The 23394-nt window shown below is 36.5% G+C and overlaps 1 protein-coding gene across 1 annotated transcript; it reads left to right on the top strand.

The window, feature by feature from the left end:
* Positions 1 to 30: 30 nt before the first annotated feature.
* On the top strand, positions 31 to 23394 carry LOC135674170 (callose synthase 5-like). The gene is made up of 42 exons (XM_065183725.1): positions 31 to 397; positions 571 to 671; positions 1577 to 1698; positions 1791 to 1887; positions 1979 to 2089; positions 2239 to 2367; positions 2461 to 2553; positions 4559 to 4650; positions 4727 to 4859; positions 4968 to 5105; positions 5187 to 5263; positions 5360 to 5447; positions 5529 to 5657; positions 5731 to 5845; positions 7706 to 8040; positions 11068 to 11120; positions 11209 to 11269; positions 11372 to 11453; positions 11537 to 11586; positions 11720 to 11806; positions 13713 to 13835; positions 13919 to 14025; positions 14110 to 14194; positions 14281 to 14441; positions 15401 to 15524; positions 15625 to 15719; positions 15827 to 15950; positions 16025 to 16176; positions 17145 to 17254; positions 17383 to 17508; positions 17590 to 17658; positions 17745 to 17934; positions 18951 to 19062; positions 19142 to 19261; positions 19341 to 19456; positions 19549 to 19632; positions 20850 to 20962; positions 21045 to 21274; positions 21549 to 22346; positions 22511 to 22561; positions 22638 to 22823; positions 23018 to 23394. The coding sequence occupies exons 1-42, from the start codon at positions 169 to 171 to the stop codon at positions 23246 to 23248; spliced, it is 5829 nt and encodes a 1942-aa protein (XP_065039797.1). The 5' UTR covers positions 31 to 168; the 3' UTR covers positions 23249 to 23394.

Consider the following 23394-nt stretch of genomic DNA (forward strand, 5'->3'; position numbering starts at 1 on the left):
TGGATGGGTTTCTGCAGGCGGGCGGTCGCTCGGCAGGTGGAGCTCCGGCCATAGTTACCTTAAAATCCTAGGGATTCAATATTCCTAGGATCCACTACTGCCCTCCGATCGGCTCATATAGATGAGGCACTGAATAGGAGTGCTCCTTGGGGAGAGAGGATCGCGGAAATGGCGGGCGGGGAGAAGGCGCCTACCTCGGGAATGCCGGCGGTGGCGGGGCCGGCTTCGGGGCCGCAGGGGCTGTCGCGGCGGCCTTCGATGAGGAGCTCCGTGATGGCGACCTTCTCGATGGAGGTATTCGACAACGAGGTGGTGCCGTCGTCGCTCGCCAGCATCGCGCCCGTCCTCCGCGTGGCCTCCGAGATCGAGGCCGAGCGCCCCCGCGTGGCTTACCTGTGTACGTTCTTCCTCTCTCGCCATTCCATCCCCCTCTCTCGATCGAACCGCCACGGGAGAAGAAACCACACGGAGGGAAATAAAGACCGTCGACGGCTCTTCTCTAATGCTTATTTATGGAAGGAATCTGATATTTTTGACGCTGCTTGTGTTTGGGTTTGTGGTGTCCTGCAGGTCGCTTCTATGCGTTCGAGAAGGCCCACAGAGTCGATCCCAGCTCCAGCGGACGTGGCGTTCGCCAATTCAAGACAGCCCTCCTCCAGCGCCTCGAGCGGGTAAGATCACCGCTCCCTTCTGCGCTAAGATTCGTAATAAGTAACTGTACGAATCTCAAGCATTGGTGTTCGTGAATCTTAAAGTGATTACTGCTGAAAACTCCTTCCCTAGTTTGATTTCAATTTGGTCCGATCAAAGTTGTGTCGTCTCCGTTCCCAATGTTTGGGAGACTGGCGTTTCCGGATGAACGATCTTGTTTCTTGCTGTTGATTTCTTGTTTCTTTCCCCAGATGTGAATGCTTTTCTAACGAGTTTTCGATGTCGTCGGTGATCCCGTCTGCCCTAAGATTCGTAATGAATAATTGTGCGAATCTCAAGCATTGGTGTCGGTGAACCTTAAAGCAACAGCTCCTGCTTGCGCAACTGATTTCTGCTGAAAACTCCCTCCCTAATTTGATTTCAATTTAGTCCGATTAAAGTTGTGTCGTTCCCATCCCAATGTTTGGGAGACTGACGTTTCTTGCTGTTGATTTCTTGTTTCTTAACCCAAATGTGAAGGCTTTTGCAACGAGTTTTCAATGTCGCCGGTCATCCGCGCTTTTTGCTTGTGTTCTCGTTGTCAAAGCTCGCAGTTCGGAACTACTAATGGGAACCCGGATATGTTTTTTTGGATTCAAACCTGGGAAATTAAGTGCCTTTTGCTCAATATTCATCCCTTATCCGACCATCTATGCGAATCTGAAGATTGCAATCCTGGTATTAAGATTGGATTATGGGGTGTCTCACACTGAACTCTGTTTGCCAAGTTTTGCATACAATACATTGTCTCTTGGGTAATCTCGTCCTGAGAGCATGTTCTGAATGATGCATTTTTTCTCGATGATTCTTCTGTTTCCGATGACATATGTGCATCATTGGCTGTCGTGATGTTTTCTGAGAGCATAATCTGAGTTCAAAATTACAGGACAATACACCGAGTCTTGCTAAAAGGGTGAAGAAGAGTGATGCCCGAGAAATCGAGAGTTTCTATCAGCAGTACTACGAGAACTACGTCCGTGCTCTGGACCAGGGCGAGCAAGCAGATAGGTAATCGTGGCTTGAGTCCCCCACTATCTGTTCCTGATGCTCGTGACGTCCTCGGATCTTTATATGTAGATTTGTGTTCCTCCTGTTGACAGAGCTCAACTTGGGAAAGCTTATCAAACCGCCGGTGTCCTTTTTGAAGTCCTCTGTGCTGTTAACAAGACTGAAAAAGTCGAAGAAGTTGCTCCAGAGGTTCGTTTCGTCGAGATAATTGTTTTGATTGTTTTATTCCTGTGCTAGTTGAACTGTTCTTCCATCCGCCTCCTTGGTGCTTTTTGAACAGATTATCGCTGCTGCCAAAGATGTCCAAGAAAAGACGGAAATTTATGTCCCGTACAACATCCTTCCCTTGGATGCTGCTGGTGCTTCGCAGTGCATCATGCAGCTTGAAGAGGTATATGGGACTGCAAGGACTTTGCCTCTTGCAACTGTCTCTATCAGTCGTAACCTTCTTAGCTGGGAGCAGTGTCAGCAGCAAAGGGATATTTTGATGTGCTAGCTTAAAAGAATCAGTAATTTTAACATATCATCTACTTTTGACAGATTAAAGCGGCTGTGACAGCCTTGAGGAACACACGAAGTTTGAACTGGCCTTCTTCTTTTGATCAGCAAAGACAGAAAACAGGAGACTTGGATCTACTTGACTGGTTAAGAGTCATGTTTGGGTTTCAGGTAAACATCCACAACATAAGCAACTATATATTGCCTTTTGTCCTTGACAAAACTTGGTGCCATTTACCACTGCTAATGCTTCTTCATCTCCAGAGAGACAATGTAAGGAATCAAAGAGAACATTTGATCTTGCTCCTTGCCAATGTTCACATAAGGCTATCACCCAAGCCTGAACCTCTTAACAAGGCATGTACACATTGCTTCCTTCTAAATTACAGTACATGAGCTAAATGAACTCATTTTTACAAGTTGTGAGAGGTATATGGCGCTTGGAAAAGGTGGAAGAACTGCCTGGTTTATCAATGAATTTTGAATGTGAAATATGTTGAGTTAGATACCAAAAGTTTTGATATATTGTTGGTTTTATTTGCTCTTTTAAATAGCATTTGGAATCATAAATTGCACCATCCACCTTATTGAACCCGTAAGAGTCTCATTTGCTTTCCATATCATGGTTTTCCTTTACTTTCTTCTATATTGCAGTTGTAGAGTCCAACATATCTTACAACATTAGGATACTTTTTCAAAGAGCAATATGCATTTATCTTTTTTTCCATACAAAATTCTTTCTGGCTGGATTAGGAGAAAGTGAAGGAGAGGAGGATAAGGAGGGTTGTTGGTAGCTGTCAACAACTATCCAGATTATAAAAATAAAAAAAATTTGGACTAGACTGGATGATATTGTATAGTCCAGTTCCGGTTCCTGGTTGGATCAGTAAATACCAAATGGTACATAACTGGTCTGACTGGTTTTTTTGAAACATGATGTTGACAACAATTTGCTATGTTTATCTTTGCTGGTGGCACAAGTATTGAATATGTTGAGCAGGTTAAGGTAAACAATGGTGGAGAGGAGGATGAGGAGGGCTGTTGACAATTGTCAACAGCTTTCCAGATTTAAAAAAAATTTAAATAACTAAAAAAGTTCTGAACTAGACTGGATAAAATTGCTCAGTCCAGGTTCTGGTTCCTGGTTAGATCCGTAAATACCAATCTGTATGTACCAGTCTGACGAGTTTTTTATGACTTGAGTCTCTGTGAGTTGTTTTAGGTCCATAGTTGGTTCTTATATATGAATTGGACTCTTCAACTGCTTCTTATGGGTTTCCTCCATTGTTTTGCCAATTAGTTTTAAAATTAAGAGTTTCCCTTGTGAGCTAAATGCATGGTATCCTCCTGAGATAAGCATGGTACTAGTACTTATTGGCCATCTACATCATTCTTTGGTGCATCTAGCAAGTCTTTCTTAAGTCAGCATCCCAAGGATATTAATCTACAGGCCATTTTGAACATGGTTCTACGTTTCGCTCAGGCATACATGTCAGTAAGATGGTCTATCGAGTCGGCAGTACGGATCACAACATATACCTCCCAACACTGTCTAAACTCTCAACTCTTAAAAGAAGATCGATGACATGTGCCAGCGTACCATGTGTTGGTGTGTTCGCATGCATCAGACCCATACCAGTTTGGCTAGGAATCGACTTGGGTCTAGTACCCAAAACATCAAACCATGGTTTTGAATATACATCATCCATTTAGATAGCCCACACAGAGTTTGTTCTAGATTAATGTGCTGCATCCTTTTTTCTTTTTATCTGACTATTTTGTTGTATTTGCCACACAAACCATGCAGTTGAATCTACTCACATGTGCAAGTTTCTGATTCTTATATACATTCACCAGATGCAGCACATGCTCATGCGATCTATTGATCTATGCTGCCATGATATGTACCAATCTATGCCTATCACCTCAATCCTTGTGTTATTCATAAAACTGTGTGATTTACAAAATTTGTCTATGAAATTAGTTAAAGTAGAAGGATAAAAAATGCATGCTAACATTTGTTTATCATTGAAATCACTTATATGTGTAGCCTCTCATTTTATGCAAATTGTAATATGTGTTATACCAAAATCAAACTTGTGACGAGGACTAGGACTTTCTTAAATGACTTGTAAGTCTTATAGTGAGGTTCTGAGTCAGTAATTCACCATGTGTCACATCTGGCTTCTACTTTAATTATTGCTCAACATGCGGGTTCATGCATCTATTAGTATTAGAAATTACCAAAGGATGTCTTAACTGCACAAGTTAGAAACCTTCTCTTCATTTACTGCACATTTGATACAATTATTTTGTTTCATATAAAATTCTAGCCTTTTGCTAAATCAATTCCATGGCACAGCTGGATGATCGAGCTGTTGATGCAGTTATGAATAAAATATTCAAGAACTACAAGACATGGTGTAAATTCTTAGGACGGAAACATAGTTTACGGTATTGTTGTGTAAATATTTTGGTTCCTTTTTCTCAAATGTTTCAATACAATAGTTAATATTGTAAATTTTTTCAGGATAGCACAAGGTTTACAACCCCAAGAAATCCAGCAGAGAAAGATCCTGTACATGGGCCTCTTTCTTCTTATCTGGGGTGAAGCTGCCAATGTTCGCTTCATGCCAGAATGCCTGTCCTATATATTCCATAATGTGAGACTTCCATTCTGAAGATGCTATTGTTTTTGACTTCGATTGACATAATCTTGTTGTTTCTTAATTCATGTGTTCCTTTCTTAAATGATTCCTGATGAGTTTCAGATGGCATATGAGCTACAAGGTCTTTTAACTGGGAATGTAAGTGTTGTGACGGGGGAGAACATTAGGCCTTCATATGGGGGAGATGATGAAGCATTCTTGAAGAAAGTAATTAGTCCAATTTATCATGTGATTGAAAAGGTATGTTTCCTTGAAAAGTTCATAATGAAAGATAAACAATTACGCACAGTTGAATAACTAAGTGATGATGTTATTTTCCAGGAAGCTAAAAAAAGCAATAATGGAAAAGCCCCACATTCAGCTTGGTGCAATTATGATGATCTAAATGAATACTTCTGGTTTGTGAAGAAATTATTTATAAGAATATATCAGCACAATAGTTCAATATATTTTTTATTTTCTTTTGTTTCTGGTGTTAATTGCATGGCCATCAGGTCTGTTGATTGCTTTTCCTTGGGCTGGCCTATGAGGGATGATGGAGATTTCTTCAAATATATACGGGAATCAAGGCCCATAGTCCAGGTAGATCTAGAACTCCTCATGATTTGAACTGTTGAATCAATTTCTCCAATGAGACTGTTACCTTGCTAAATCTATTTGCAGGCAAGACGTTCATCTCATAAAGTTTCTAATAAAAGCACGGGGAAATCAAATTTTGTTGAGACCAGAACATTTTGGAACATTTTCCGAAGTTTTGATCGCATGTGGACCTTTTATGTATTGGCACTACAGGTATTACAAAGGTCACATATAATATTGTACATTTTAATCTCTGGTAACTAATCCAGTATTGGAACATATTTAGGCAATGATTATTATGGCCTGGAGTGATTATTCACTGACAAAGATATTTCAGAAAGATACACTATACTCGTTATCTAGCATTTTCATCACAGCAGCACTTCTACGCTTCCTCCAAAGTATGAACTCTTTATACTATGTAGATAGTCCTCTTAATCTTAAGAAGCTATAAGTATTGTTATGCAATTAATCCTATTTGTATGTGTGATATATTCCTGACATGAATTTTTTAAAAAAAGAAAATTATCAACCTTCAATTAAGTGGAGGGACAGCAGAGGTCCCCAAAATTACAAGAACTCCTCGGAGCCTGGAGGAGTGCAAAAAAGCCTTGCATGTTTGGCAAGATTGTGGGCAATAACACTGTTTTCCCTGTTTACAGGCTCAAAACAAGACACATCCACAGCCTCAGACAGTTTAAATATGTCAAGACATAAACTACGCAGATACCACTGTACAGGACTGATTTTGTTACAAATTTTCACAGCTTCTATGGAGTCACTCTTAACCACAATGTTGTGAAGATTCAGGTGAGCGGCTTTGTTTAGTGCATCCCAAATCGGCCAGCACTCGGCCTGCAGAGGGGTTGATGCTTGGTGGACATTGCTGCCTTCAAAGATGGTAGTGCCTAGCTGGTCCATAAAGCAGAATCCCGATCCTGCAATAGTGTGTAAGTTAGAATAGGAACCATCACAGTAGACAGTATAGTAAGCTTAAGAACTGTTGGTTGGCAGGAGATTAGAGGGGGAAGAGGAGGTGTCCTCAGGTAGCTGGGAATGGTAATCATTGCTTTTAAGGGAAGACAAAACTCTAAACCAGATGGAAAGAGGGTGGGAGAGGCGGTTCCTGAACTTGTAGTAGGTTTTGTTCTTCCAAAGGAACCAAAGGGAGGAAGCAATAACAGTGCTGATTCTAACATAGACAGAACTAGCCCAATCATCCCTTTACCTTAACAGGTCCCTATTAGGCCAATCCTGCATATAAGAGAATCTGTATCCTAATTTGGATTGAAGCAAGTCCCAATATGATCTAGCAAGGTTGCAGGAAAAGAAGATATGTTCAGTAGAGTCCATTCCACAGTGGCATACAGGACAATGATCGATATAACAATGAATGACACTGGACAGACATGAGGAGGTAGGCAACCGTCCTCATAGGAGTCTCCAAAGGAATATTTTGATTCTAAGGAGAATATTAAGATTCCAGACTGACTTTTAGCCTTCCCAATCTCTACCATGGTCAGTCAGTCAGTCCCTTAAGAACCTACAGATGCTCTTAGAAGTTGCTAATCTATAAATGACAATAATAATTTGTTATCACTGTTCCAGAGATTTGAGATTCATTTTCTGGGTCTTTCACATTACGAATTTTCTTTGTGTGATGTTATCTAGAAACATTGTAGCTATGGATTCTACTTGCTTTAGAGTAGTGTGCTATGCAATGAAGAATTTGGCTTTGTATATAACCTCCTTAATGATCCAGTAGTCCTAATCATGGATATATTGCCAAATTTTTACTTAATAACAAATTCATCCATGTCATAGATCAACCAAATTTTCAATTAATCAAAATGATGAAAAGAATATCTAGTTGCTTTGCCAGAGAACCTAAACAAATATTTACCTATCACTCTAAGACTCAAAGTTAAGCAAGATTTTTGATATAAATGTTTGCATAAATAGCACAAGAAATAGTAAAACAAACTGTGTGACTTTTATGAGAAAGCTCGTGTACATTGTCTGCCAGTAGTTTATATCAAACAATTTTCACTAATCATTTTATACTCCTTGATTCTTCTGTAATTTTTAATAATATTGTCTAATAATGCAATATATTCCTCCTGAACTTACATTTTTTGTCAAACTTTCAGGCTATCCGAGATGCTTAGCAATAAAAAAAATGTTTCCACTGCTGTGTTATTCTTCATCTGCAGCAATGATAGTTCGTTTTGCTGACCTTACTGTTCTTTTTCTCATTTTAGGTGTTCTTGACCTTGTACTAAATTTTCCTGGGTATCACAGATGGAAATTCACTGATGTTTTGAGAAATTTTCTCAAAATATTAGTTAGTCTTGCATGGGTTATAGTTCTTCCTCTTTTCTATATTGATTCAACATCACAGATAAGTTTGCCTTGGAAAGATCTGACACAATGGCTTCATCAATTAAAAGGAGTACCACCTTTATATATCATGGCTGTGGCATTATATTTGCTGCCAAATTTACTAACAGGAGTTATATTCATATTTCCTATGCTCCGAAGATGGATAGAGAATTCAGATTGGCATATAATCCGGTTTTTCTTGTGGTGGTCTCAGGTACATAAATATATTTGTTTCATTTTCTTCTCTACATTTTTGGTTGTTGATTCTTTTTCTTTTACTTTTTTTAAATTAAAGAGCTTGATGTTGATTTACTTAGAATTAATAATAAAATTATTTTGATGTAACAAACGTGTGATAATTTGTGTCCATTTATTTCTTGACTACCATGAGCATATGCAATTTACTTAAAAAATAAGGACAATGTAACAAGCTCTAGCTGCTGCAATTTCTTGGGAGTCATGTAGTCAAGACTTCATGCTATTTCTTTGTTATAAAGGTTTTGCTTTAAATATAATATGAATTTTAAAAATTTTAAAGATGATAATGTAAACACTTTTAAAAATAGGATGGAAAAGGAGGTAACTTGGAACTTAGATGAGAATAATATTAGTATTATTTGGACTATGTGGCTAATAAGATTAGGAGCTTAATAAAGAAAAATCTTTGTGAAACTAAAGATAGAGGTGTAATTTTAAGAGAGAGTTGGTGGTGGTGCGAGGAAATTAAAAAATAATTTTTACTGAAAGATCATGTTGTCAAGATTAACAAGATTTTAAGAATAAAAAAATTAAAAGATATAAAAAATCTAAAAAAGAGGTTAAAAAACAATTAGTATGACAATATATAAAGCTTATGATAATGTTTATAATAAATTAGGTATTAAAGATGGTGAAAAAGATATATATTGAATTGCTACAACTATGGAAGGAAAGTATAAGGATTTAGATAATATTATATGTATTAAAGACAAAGATTAAAGAATATTTGTTAATGATAATAAGATTAAGGAAAGATGAAAAATTATTTTTAAAAATTATTTAATGAATATTCTATACAGAACTTAGATTTGATGATAAATAATAATGGTAGATTTAATACTCATTGATTTGTTCATAAAATTAGATTTAGTGAAGTAAAAGATGTATTAAAGAAGATGAAAATAACTAAGAGTATGGGGCCTGATAATATCCTTATTGAGGTCTTGAAAAGTTTAGGGGACAAGGGAATAGCTTCATTAAGTGACTTATTTAATAAAATCATGAGATTTAGAAGGATGCCTAATGAATGAAGAAAGAGCTTTCTAGTGCTAACTTATAAAAATAAGGGCGACATAAAAAATAATTCAAATTATAAAAGAATTAAAATCATGAGTCATACTATGAAACTTTGGGAAAGAGTTATCGAAGGTAGGATAAGACTTGAAATAAATATCTCTGAAAATTAATTTGATTTTAAGCCTAGAAGATCAATCATACAAACTATTTATTTATTAAGACAATTAATGAAAAATAAAGAGAAAGAAATATTTGCATATGATTTTTATTGATGTAAAGAAAAAAATAGGATTCCTAGAGATTTATTATGGTGGGTTTTAGAAAAGAAAGGTTTATCTACTAATTATATTGATGTTATTAAAAATATGTATGAAAATGTAGCTATAAGTGTTAGAAGTTGGAACTATAGGGAGTGTGTCTAGTGAGTTTCCTATAAATATAGGATTACATTAAGATTTAGAAACTAACGGTTTCTAAATATATAAAATATAAAAATAAAATATAGTAAATATAATTTTAGTGTTTTTAGGAATAGACAGGAGAATATAATTAAATTGGATAGACAAGGAAACCCTTTTAAGTAAAAGGTTTAAGTATATTGAATCAATTATTCAATAAAATGAAGAGATCGAAGAAGATATTATTCATAGAGTAAAAATAAGATGGTTAAAATGATGATGAGCGTTAGGAGTCTTGTATGATCATTAGATACCCTTAAGATTAAAAGAAAAATTATAAGGCAATTGTGAGACCAATAATATTTTATGAATCTAAATGTTGCTCAATTAAGAAACAATATATACAAAAAGTTTGTGTTGTCGAGATGAGAATGTTAAGATGGATGTGTGGAGTTACTAGGAAAGATAGAAAAAATAATATTTTTATTCGTGACCAATTAGGTATCGGTTCAATATAGGATAAGATAAGATAAAATCATTTCATATAGTATGGGCATATGTTTAAGAGGCTTCCAGACGCAGCATTTAGAAGAGGTGAAATAATTAATGTTAGTGGTACGAGGAGAGATAGAGGAAGACCTAAAAGACTTTAATAAAAATTATAAATAAAGATTTAAGTACTTTGAACTAAACTAAATATATAACATTTTATAGATCTCAATGGTGGCAAAAGATCCATATAGTCGACCCCAAATAGTTGGAACTTACGCCTTTGTTGTTGTATAATATGAATTTTGAGCATTAACATGGTAGAACCCAATATGGATTTTATGTTGATCCATCCCTCACTCATGGGCAGTTCTAGTGTCCACCATGCCACTGGTTTTCTCGTGGTTGAGCTATACATTTTTTACTAAATTGTATGATTTGTATTACCTAACAAGTATAATGTTCTTTGGCCCTTAAATCTAGCTTTTATACGTAGATAGCCTCTAATTGTGTTGTAAGTTATTACTATATCAATCTCCTAATTGTTCATTTCTTCTTGTGAAATCAAAAGAAACTTTCTAGATTACATGACTTGAATAATCTAGAATATTTATACAGGCATGAATAAGAATTCAGTTTCACTGGCATGGCTTGGCCAGTAATCTACTACCATATAAAGATGTAGGACTTGTGCTGATTGGCAGAAGTTCCATGCCTGACAAAGTGCTAGGATTTGGCACGTGGAGCCCCATTTTGGTGCCATCTTGGCAGTATATGTGCCACATGGCATAGACCAGCATGGATGTCATGCATTACTGGGTGTGTGCTAAGAATCTTTTGAAGATTCAATTGATGAAGACATACATTTTTTTAACTGCAACAGCTGTTGCTATAAGTCAATTTTGATTATGCTTTTTTTATAAGTGATGGTATCATTAGGTGTATATCATGTCAATTCTCCTTGCTATACGTACATCTATAGTAACATGATGTGGAACACCTAATAGAAGTGGATATAAAAGACTATACCATTTTTTTATGTGCTTATTCATCAACTAAAGTTGTCATTTGTCTCTCAGCCAAGAATTTATGTTGGGCGTGGCATGCATGAAAGTCAGTTTGCACTTTTCAAGTAAGTTTATCTGGAATAGCCAGTCTTTGGATACATGGGCTTTTTTGCTTGTGTGAAACTGCTATCTGAATTTCTTGTTTCTTTCAAGGTATACCTTGTTTTGGGTGTTGCTGTTATCTTCCAAGTTTGCCTTCAGTTATTATATGCAGGTAATATATGCCTTCTGTGTTCCCTCCCTAAGGATCATGATATCAAGCAAGAAGATGATTTGAGGACATACTTTTCTCCTAACATGTTTTACCATAAGGCAGATACAACCCCTTATGAAGCCAACAAAGGATATAATGAATGTTCACAATGTTCATTATGCTTGGCATGAATTTTTCCCTTATGGTAATGAAGCTCATCCTTTTTAAAGTTTACATCAAATCATTCAATTGAAAATTTTCAAGCTGTTGAGCTTCCGGTTCATGCAGCTTCTGGTAATTTTGGCGCCATTGTATCACTATGGGCTCCCGTGATTTTGGTATGTCTAGATACAATTTTCACTTTTCAGAGACATGGTCTATTGTGATCATCACTTCTCAATTTCGTATTCCATGAATCTATACGTTTAACCTAAACTAGAAATCATATATGACCTTTTACGTCTTTTGCAGGTGTACTTTATGGATACTCAAATATGGTATGCAATTTTCTCTACCTTATATGGAGGTGTTTCTGGAGCATTTGGTCGACTTGGAGAGGTGAGAAACTTGATATACAGATATTCTTGTTTGTTCTATATGCAACTTTTGTTGATCAATCAATCAAACTATTTGTTGAAACATTATCATTTTATTGCTTATTTATTTTATTTAATTAGTAGTTGTTCCTTCTGTAATCTTATAAAATATTTCTAAGAAGGTCTATCTTATGTAAGCAAATAAATATATATATTACTCTGGCAAGTAAAGCCTCATTACTTCTCACTAGCAGGTAATTTGCAGTTTGCATTTCTAGCTGCCATTTCATTCACCATTTTGACTGAACATTCTTTTTGTTTTTGTTTTCTTTGTCTTCAAAACCTTTCATTTTCTTTGCTTTTGGATTTGTGTTGTCCTAGATATTTGATGTCTATCTTATTTTGTTACTATATTTCTTAGCTGATTGACAAGCCTCAAAGACTGATCTTCTTGGTCTGATGGTTCTTCTCAAATGTTTGTTTCTTGTGTGCTTTAATTTGCTATTCTCAATTTCTCAACTTCTCAAGTTTCATTATACTTTGACTTATATATTCATTTGTAAAAATGAAAAGAAACTTAATCCTTTTCTTCATTTTAATTTTTGCCATTAAAGTTATCATTAGTCCCCATTTTTTGTTCCATGGAAGGCTATTCTAAGAAGAGGGAACAGACTTGAAAAGGTATCAAGTATTGGCTAGGAGATGGAAACAATACAAGCTTTTGGCATTCCCATGGACTGATAAAGGTAGACCTATAGAGTTCCTTGGATGATCTGATATGATGGACAGAAGCTGATCATTATTTTGATCCAGTCTAGTGGATCAAAACATGGCTGTACACCTTGGATTGAAATCAATGAATTTCATTTTTCATGATAGTAAAGAGAAATGAGAACCAATGTTTCTCTCTTAAACAACTCATCCATATCTAGCAAGAAATTTTTTTTTTTTTTCAAAGATAAGTACTGAAGACGAGATTTGATCCCGAGATCTTGGTATCAACAAACAAGGCTTTATCGGATAGCTGACATCTTTAAAGTATAATTCTTCAAGGACTAAAATTTCAGAAACTTATCAGTGTGGTTTAGAGGAATATGGCCCAATACATTACATGCATCTATGAGAAACTGAACATGGATGGTTGCCGTCTATGGAAAAAGAAGGGGCATCATAATCCGTTAAGGAAAAATAACTAGTTATCTTGTCTCCATCACATATCTAGGTTCTGTTTTGTGATACATGTTATTAGAGTCATTTGCAATCTTTTCTAGATGTTGATTGGCTATGATCTAATAATCTGGAGATGTTCAGAAGTTCTGAGTTGAGTATGTCCTTTGCTAGTTGCAGACATTTTGCACTGATACTGTATATGATGCATCATACTTGTCATCTTCTGGCACTTCCTCAAATATTCAACCTAAAGTAATTTATAGCTCTCATAAATGGTCATGGTTTATAATCATGTTCACCTTATAAAATCTTTGAAGAAGTTGTCTTTATAGGCATCTTATTTTTTTATTCATAGATTTATGCAGTTTAATAGCCAGGTAAATGATGTAACCTTTTTTAGTGATTCATACTGAGGCACTTTAAAGTTCAAAGCTATTATCTATATGTTATCTGATTTCTTGTGATCAGGGTCTGTCGTACCGAGCCGTACCATCCGGTACAGGCGGTACGTACCGGTCCGACAGGTTTTCGGTACGCGGACCGATTGTTACCGGTCCGATGTACTGTAGACTGTAGAAGTGTACTGTGCACTGTAGCAATGCTACAGTACTCTGTACACCTGGGTGTACAGCTCGGTATACCGTACTGTACCGGTACCGAGCCCAGATCGAAATACCGGTACTGTACGGTATTGCGAACCTTGCTTGTGATACTAAATTATTTTTGACATCTGAAGCCTTATATTTATTTTCTTGTAGATACGGACACTGGGCATGCTGAGGTCACGTTTCCATTCGTTGCCTGGAGCTTTCAACACATGTCTTGTACCATCTGAGAAAGTTCGCAACAGGGGATTCTCTTTATCAAAGCGCTTTGCAGAGGTTCTCCTGCAACTATAGAGTACATTGTCTCAAAAGTATTGGCAGTTTTGATCCCATATATCTAACACCTAGCAAAACTTTAGGTCCCTCCAAGCAAGAGAACTGAGGCAGCAAAATTTGCTCAGCTATGGAATGAAGTAATATGTAGCTTCCGAGAAGAGGACCTTATAAGTGACCGGAAAGGCCTTAAGCTGACATATATTCCTTTGTTTTCAAACAATACATGTTAATTGGTTTTCTGGAAGATTCAGACTGCTTTGTTTCTGTAATTCAGGGAGATGGATCTTTTGCTAGTTCCTTACTCATCGGATCCCAGCCTGAAAGTAATTCAATGGCCACCATTCCTACTTGCTACCAAGGTCTTAGTCAACACTCAGCTAGTGCTTCTTGAATTCTTGTTAATTTTGAGGTTTCCTATTTGTTAATTTATCAAATTATGAGACAGATACCAGTGGCATTGGATATGGCTGCCCAATTTCAATCAAAGGACTCTGATCTCTGGAAACGTATCTGTGTGGATGAGTATATGAAATGTGTTGTTATTGAATGTTATGAGTCCTTTAAACTTATTCTGAACCTTCTGGTAGTTGGGGAAAATGAGAAAAGGTTCGAATCATACCTTTATCTGTTTTCTTTTTTATTTTCAAGATTCAAGAATGCATCCTGGTTCTGATCATAGACTGTGTTCAGTCATTGCATGCTAGGAGTCTTTAGCTTTTGCTGATGTTCTTTTTTGAGTGTTTAGATGATAGACATATTAGAAAACTGTGGAGGATAGATTATTTTATATGTTACCAGATCTTAGACAGCCAAGAAGTCACATATTATGCTGTTAAATGTTGACATATCCTGACAGGATCATAATCTATTATAAGATGAAATCACATTTTTGAAATATACCACTTTTACATCCACAAACATAGTGGACTGATGGCAGTGACAAGAAGATCAGAGGCACTGTTCCATTATTGTCATAAGTCATAACATATAGAATATGTGCAACATTTCTTTTTCACCATACAGGACCAGGACTTTCAGAAATCAAGGATCAATATCAGATTAACATATATGATAGGATGTTTTATTTAAGAATATCATAGGAGATTTGATGGATGTGGAATGGAAGATATACATCTATGAATAAAAGCTTATGGCTGGCATAATTGTCGCATAGATTAATTTGAGGCAGCAATATGTCTGATATTTGCTGAATTCTGAATGTCTGATTGAATTTGTTCATGTTACATTTCTATATATATATTTAGAAATCTCTCTTACTATATCCCTTTTGTGAAGAAAGATGTCTTAGATGGTAAGCCAGTTTATGCCTACACAATGGATATCACTTGTATTCTTGCAAAAATGATGATCCTTGCATGTTATCTAACAGGAAAATTGGCATGCTAGTTATAGAAATTGAAGCTAACTATATCCCTTATGTGAAGAATTATGTCTTAGATGATAAGCTGGTTTTTGCCTACACAATGGGTATCACATGTATTCTTGCAAAAATGATAATCTGGTGTCATGATCTAATGAAATGTATCTTGGACATTATGTAACAGGATAATTGGCATAATTATTAAGGAAATTGAAGCCAACATTGCAAAGAACACATTTCTCAGCAAATTTAGAATGAGTGCAGTACCAATACTATGTAATAAGTTTGTGGAGCTTTTAGCTATCTTGGTAAGTCGTATTTTCAAGTAAATTATGGTAATTGCTATCTCTATGCTTCCAAGTTGTTAAGTTGAATGGAATGACAGATACTTTTCTTTCCATATTGCAGAAAGAGGGTGATGCATCTAAGCGTGATACGGTCGTGTTGTTGCTGCAAGACTTGCTAGAAGTAGTTACCCGTGATATGATGGTTAATGAGATCCAGTTAGTGTTTTTATATAAAACTATGTCCTAATGAGTATATTAGTCAAATCTTTTGGAAAAAAAAAATAATAAAGGCTGATATTAGCTTTTGACCTTTCTGCTGTCAGCGAGTTAGCTGAGCTTGGACATGGTAACAAAGATTCAGTGCCTCGAAGACAATTATTTGCTGGTACAGGTTCAAAACCTGCAATATTATTTCCACCTGTAATTACTGCACACTGGGAAGAACAGGTAGATATCAATATAATGAGTCATCTGATTTTCTTCAGTTGAAGACAAGCTACTGATATTCTATATTGTTGCAGATTAAAAGGTTGTATCTTCTATTGACAGTAAAAGAATCTGCAGTAGATGTGCCAACAAACCTTGAAGCTCGTAGAAGAATAGCATTCTTCACAAATTCTTTATTTATGGAGATGCCACGTGCACCCCGAGTTCGCAAAATGCTGTCATTCAGGTTTGGTACATAATTATCAATAATCATCCAGAGCTTCTCTTGTCTACATTTTGTTACTTATGGTTTTATGTGATATCTTATTTGATAGTCGGATAAACTATCATGGATGGCTGCTTATCTTTTTTTGGGAAATGAGAAATGAGAAAATTCACCTGCTATGATTTTGTTATTTATATCAAGGATTGCAATCTTGTACCAGGGTACTGTGCTAATCTGGTATGCACCTGACTGTAATGTATGGTACCCAGTGTGGAATTCAACAACAGCAAAAGTCAACTACAGCATAGAACTTACACCTACACCATTCTCCGGATAGGTCTAGAGATTTCTTGTTTGTATGAAAGCCAAAAAAAGACACAGGATCATGGACCTGGAAAATTCTCATATCTAATCATTATCCATCTATAGCAGAAACAACTTTTATGGTATTTGAATTTTCATTAGTACTTTGTAAAAACTTATGGGTTTAAGTAGTTTTTCCTTTAGAAGAGTTATCATCTGAAAATTTTCGGATGGATACTCATTAAAAGGCTACATTAAAGATTGATGCTAATCCACTTAAACGTTTTCACAGATAAGAGTCTCCTGTCATATCCTAAAATCTAAATATTGTGGTGCATTATTGCAGTCACTTGATTGTCATTTAATAAGCTGATGAGTGAAATTTGAAAGATGGTGAAACAGTGACTAATTTACTTTGACATTTTTGGGCAACCATGCACAATAATACTGATTAGTGGAAACTGCCTGATGCAATTGCCATTCTTATTTAAATTCAGATTATTTCAGTGAGAAAACTAACTTGCTGAAATATATACTTGAACCATTCCATAATTTGTCTTGGGAAGCATAGCTGAGTTTTTGTGGAGCTATAATCTTTTGTGCATGTTGAAATCATCATAGTTGTGTAATTATGTCAAATTTCCAATGTATTTAACTATGTTCATGGATTTCACGTGGGTTGGCAGTGTAATGACTCCATACTACAGTGAGGAGACTGTTTTTTCCAAAAATGACCTTGATTTAGAGAATGAGGATGGTGTCTCTATCATATTTTACCTGCAAAAGATTTTTCCAGGTTTTAATCTTTGCTACTTTCCTGGATATACTGAAATATAACCTTTTGGTTTCATAACTTATGAACTGATCCCTCATTGTTTTTCTTGATTCCCTTGTTAAATTAATGCAATTGATGATTTGTAATAGATGAATGGAACAACTTTATGGAACGTATCAATTGCAACCGAGAAAGTGAGGTTTGGTCAAATGAGGAGAATGTTCTACAACTTCGCCATTGGGCCTCTCTTAGGGGTCAAACACTTTGTAGAACTGGTAATTATCTTGTTATATACTTCAAAATTGTTATGATTAAGTAGCACTTTGGATCTGTTTCATATGATGCATGTGATACAGTTAGGGGTATGATGTACTACCGGAGAGCTTTGAAACTTCAAGCCTTTCTTGACATGGCTCAAGAATGTGGTTAGTACCTTTTTCTTGTAAAGATGAAGGATCTTTCATGTGGTATTCCTTCATGATAATCTCTGATTTTCATCATTCTTTTGCAGAAATACTAGAAGGATACAAAGCAGTTGCTGATCCAACAGAGGAAGAAAAGAAGAGCCAAAGGTCATTATCTGCTCAACTTGAGGCTATAGCGGACATGAAATTCACATATGTTGCTACTTGCCAAATTTATGGAAACCAGAAACAGTCAGGAGATCGCCGTGCAACAGACATTTTGAACTTGATGGTTAAGTATGTCATTTTTTCCATCGAAGCTGACATACTGTTTGGATTTTCTTGTTGTGTTTAGTGTTCATATTCTGCCATCAAGATCAACATTTCATATGGAAATAGTTACATTAGTTTCAAACTTGCAATTAGTATGTCTCCTGAGAATTCAAATTGAACCTCACTGATAAATGTCATTCAAATGGTCATCAGGATGATATATCTGAAACTAGAAGATAATTTCATATAGAATTTTTTACATCAAGACCTACAATGGTAACATAATCCACTTGATTTTGACTCAAGCTGGTACCCATTTAATCCAGTCCCGATTATAAATCTGGTTTCTCTGGGATTCTTTATCAGGAAGCATCTCAAAGAAATTGCATGTAGAAATATCTTTAAAATTAGAATAAAAAATAAATCCTTGTTGACTAGACAAATGAATGAATGCAGGTTTTACATGTTCCAACAGGTATTTTATTGCATGTATTATATGAGAAGCTGATACATTTTAGCTAAAATCAGCTCATATGATGGTTCAACTTTTCTGACGTGTAGATCAAAAGTATAACTGATTAAAATCTCCTCTGTTCCTCTGAGCCAAAAACATAATAGCAACCTTATTCCCACTGAGCTACTGGTTATTATACATTGCTGGTCGGTAATAATTTAGGCTTTTCATGGAAGTGCCTAAAACACCATAATGCTAAAGGTATATATACTATGAATAAGATATCTTCAAAACAGAGATGGCTGAGATTGGAGATATTTCCTCATGCGATCTCACTGGTTGCATTATATGCTGTCAAAATTCAGTGGTCACAGAGTATATTTTACTGATGGGTCAATTAATCTAGAGAATGGTGTAGTTAGAGCCTAGAGGGCATTTTCAACTTATGTTGTCCAAAGTTCAAATCAATGGACTTGTCCAGAAATGTGAAACTTATAAAGTTCCAACAGTCATCTCACTTTCACGTATGCATATATCTATGTATCTGTACTGTAATAAAAGTTAAATGATTCTTTCATGAATGCAGCTACCCTTCCCTTCGTGTTGCTTATATTGATGAAGCTGAAGAAAGAGATGGTGACAAGGTTCAGAAGGTTTATTACTCTGTGCTGGTAAAAGCTGTTGACAACCGTGACCAGGTAACAGCATTTCAAGTTCAATTCATCTATTTTAGGAACAGAATCATGAAAGATTAACATATTATCTTTCTGCTTCAAGGAAATATACCGAATAAAATTACCAGGATCAGCAAAAATTGGTGAAGGAAAACCAGAAAATCAAAACCATGCAATAATCTTCACTCGTGGCGAAGCTCTTCAGACTATTGATATGAATCAAGTAATAATGAATCTCTGGAATGACAGCTGATCCATATAGCATTTAACTAATATTGAGTTACAATTTACAAATTTTTCAGGACAATTATTTGGAAGAGGCACTTAAAATGCGCAACCTTCTGGAAGAATTTAATGAAGACCATGGACTGCATCAACCTACCATTCTTGGTGTTCGTGAGCACATCTTTACAGGAAGGTAAAGTCACATGAGTAGTTATAGCATGTTCTCTATTTTTCCAATGCATCGATATATCAGCTAATAAATTAATAATAAAATTTCAATTGTAGTGTGTCCTCTTTGGCATGGTTTATGTCAAACCAGGAAACCAGTTTTGTAACAATTGGACAGAGGGTCCTTGCCAGTCCATTAAAGTATGCTCATTACCTTTCTTTTTAAATTATTTATTTTTCTGCATTATCCTGCAGCCTTTTAGTTCTTATCTGAGATTTTCTGTTTAAGCATGCAATATGCTGCTGGACCTGTATGCTTATATAGGTTTATGGATTTTGTGCACACCATTTTTCACATGGTGCATGTAATTAGAACCTGACTTTCTAATTTGTTAGTTGTTTAATCAATGTATCCTTGACAACTACATTTTTGCATGTAACTTCAATTTTCATCACAATCAGCTCATGCCTGAAGTTGAAGTTTTTCCTTCTAACAGAAATTGCATTGCATTCTTCTTTTACTCTCTTAACTATTCTGCTTAAATTCAAATTAGTAAATAGTTTATTTGTTTCCCATTGTATTCCCTGCACTCATCCATTTCCCCACCCATCACATCCATTAAGTAGAGATATTTTGCATTTATTCAATTCATCTGAGGTATTTGATATGCCACAAAGCCATGTTCTGGAATCTGGATTATAGAAAGTAACATTAACATACATATATATATATATATATATATATATATATATATATACATATAGTGATACAGTTTTTCTGAAAAACATAACATCATATCCATTGATGGTTCTTTATTATGATATCTGTTTATTATTAATCTTGATGAGTGATGTTGCAATGAGGAAACCTTTTTACTGGTTAAATCTTAAAACAGCAAGATTATATCTTAACTACTTGAGTTTGGCTACATAATCTTTTTCTCACCATTGAGCTTTGTGTAACACAATATCTCTGGTTAAATCTCTTTAAAAGTAGAATTTTCTTTAAATCGGCTCTACAATCTCTCTGGTAATGTCTGATCAATATGTTTCTTTGATCTTATATATTTGCAACTTGCTTCTCGTCCAGTCACTAGAAAGGTGGGTTCTGGTTTATGAGATATGCAGCCAAAATGATCTTTGTTGTGCTCTGAGCAGCTTTTGGAGGCTGAATAAGATCCATGAGTAGCTAAAGGATCTATATGTACCGGTGTCTTGGCCTAATACACACCACTGGTTACATTTAGATTAAGCCGATGAATTTAACTTTGTGATCACTTGATATCAAAAATCTTGACCTCTTTTTTACCAAAATGGTTACTTTGTCAAAATTTTTAACTGAACCTCAATTATTCCTGCTAGCTGTTTGTCCAGCAGAAACTTATTTTGCTGACTTTGCATTTTGGCTACTTGGTCAGAGTGCGGTTTCATTATGGTCATCCAGATGTATTTGATAGGATTTTTCATATTACAAGAGGTGGTATTAGTAAGGCATCTCGTGGGATCAATTTAAGCGAGGACATATTTGCTGGTAATGTTCCTCTCAAGTCGTTTCTATTAGCTCCAATAAATTTCATCTGTTCATCCTACTTAACTTTTTCTTTGAATCTTAGGCTTTAACTCAACATTAAGGCGTGGAAATATCACACATCATGAATACATCCAGGTTGGAAAAGGCCGTGATGTCGGACTTAACCAAATCTCATTGTTTGAAGCAAAAGTGGCCTGTGGCAATGGAGAGCAAATACTTAGCAGAGACATCTATCGCTTGGGACATCGTTTTGACTTCTTCAGAATGCTGTCATGCTACTTCACAACTGTTGGATTTTACATCAGTTCAATGGTAACCTCTATTTCATTTCTTACAAGTCAGATTTCTATTAGTGCCTATCATTATATGACAAATCTTCTGTAAACTCGAAAAAGAAAGAAAGAAAGAAATTGGATTTCTTTTGAAAAAAAAAAACCTATTTCTTCATCAAGTTATCATAAAAGGAGTCTCTTTCATCAGAGCTCAACAAAAAGAGGAGTGAGTAATTTTTTTACTTTCTAGAAGCTTTTTTCAGCTTCATTATTGTGAACATCTATTTCTCATTATTTTCTTGTGCAATATTCAGGTGGTTGTAATTATAGTCTATGCCTATTTGTATGGAAGGCTTTACTTGTCATTGAGTGGGCTGGAGAGTGCAATTGTGACCCAGGCAAGAAAGAGAGGGAACGAAGCTCTAGAGTCAGCAATGGCATCTCAGTCCGTAGTTCAATTAGGTTTACTAATGGCTTTACCAATGGTCATGGAGATTGGACTTGAAAGAGGATTCAGAACTGCCCTTGGTGACTTCATCATCATGCAGCTTCAGCTTTGTTCAGTTTTCTTCACTTTCTCCCTTGGAACAAAGTCGCACTATTTTGGACGCACTGTCTTGCATGGTGGAGCAAAATACAGAGCAACCGGACGTGGTTTCGTTGTCCGGCATGTGAAGTTTGCCGAGAACTACAGAATGTACTCCAGGAGCCACTTCGTCAAAGGGTTGGAGCTGATGTTACTACTGATAGCTTATCAGATCTATGGATCCGCGGTGACAGATTCGGTTGCTTACTTTCTTCTGACCTCATCCATGTGGTTTCTAGTGGCTACTTGGCTATTTGCACCGTTCCTTTTCAACCCATCAGGCTTTGAATGGCAGAAGATAGTGGAAGACTGGGATGATTGGATCAAATGGATAAACAGCTGGGGAGGAATTGGTGTGCCGGCAAACAAGAGTTGGGAATCATGGTGGGATGAAGAGCAAGAACATTTGCAGTCCACAGGGTTCTTAGGCCGGTTCTGGGAGATCGTTCTCTCTCTACGCTTCTTCCTTTTCCAATATGGGATCGTGTATCACCTGAATGTTGTCAATGCCAACAAAAGCATCATCGTAAGTGTTTCAGACACCTTAAGCTTACTGTTCTATGTTATCTATGCTTAGTCTAAAGACCCAACTGGAAGACCAGAATTAACAAGTATTATGGCACTTCATGCGGTGGAAGTGCTCTTAATCGGCTGATATGCATCTCCTAATGTTCTTCTTGCATTAATCAGGTGTATGGCCTGTCCTGGCTGGTCATCGTAGCAGTGATGTTGATTCTAAAGGTAAGCTATTCCCCACTCAGAAGCCGATATTTGTAGCCTTTCTTTGTTTGTGCTGAGCAAGATCTCCTCTGTGCAGGTGATGTCGATGGGCAGGAAGCAATTTAGCGCCGATTTCCAGCTCATGTTCCGGCTTCTCAAGCTGCTCCTGTTCATGGGATTCATCGGAACTCTAGTCATCCTCTTCACCCTTCTCAATCTGACCGTCGGTGACATCTTCGCCAGCCTCCTCGCTTTCATGCCAACAGGATGGGCGCTACTGCAGGTGAAAGCATCATCCTCTCTCGATCAATACGTATCTCTAGTCTATTTCTAGAACTACTTAGCCAACTGCTGCTGCTGCTACAAACCTGTTAATCCAAGACCTGCATTATTTGTTTATACTTGTTAACGCTCTTAGACCTATAGACGAGACATGATCAAGGATTTGAGTCGCCTCCTGTGGCCGTCATGTTGCAGATATCACAGGCACTGAGGCCACTGGTGAAGGGGCTGGGCTTGTGGGGTTCCGTCAAGGCCTTGGCGAGGGGGTACGAGTACGTGATGGGGCTGACGATATTTTCTCCGGTGGCCGTCCTCGCCTGGTTCCCCTTCGTCTCCGAGTTCCAGACGAGGCTGCTCTTCAACCAGGCCTTCAGCCGAGGGCTGCAGATATCACGTATCCTCACCGGTGGGAAGAAACAAAACTGAGCTAAGATACGTAGCCTCTTCGCCGCCCATTCTTTCGTCCCATTGAATTCATCTTGTTCCCATAATTTGCTTTCATTGTACTGCAATATAATGCCTGATAATGATCCAGCAAAGAAATGAATGAATAGAATTCTTGCCTTCTTTCA

The sequence above is a fragment of the Musa acuminata genome, chromosome BXJ1-5 (genome assembly GCF_036884655.1).
Source record: "Musa acuminata AAA Group cultivar baxijiao chromosome BXJ1-5, Cavendish_Baxijiao_AAA, whole genome shotgun sequence".
In the NCBI taxonomy this organism is placed as follows: Eukaryota; Viridiplantae; Streptophyta; class Magnoliopsida; order Zingiberales; family Musaceae; genus Musa; species Musa acuminata.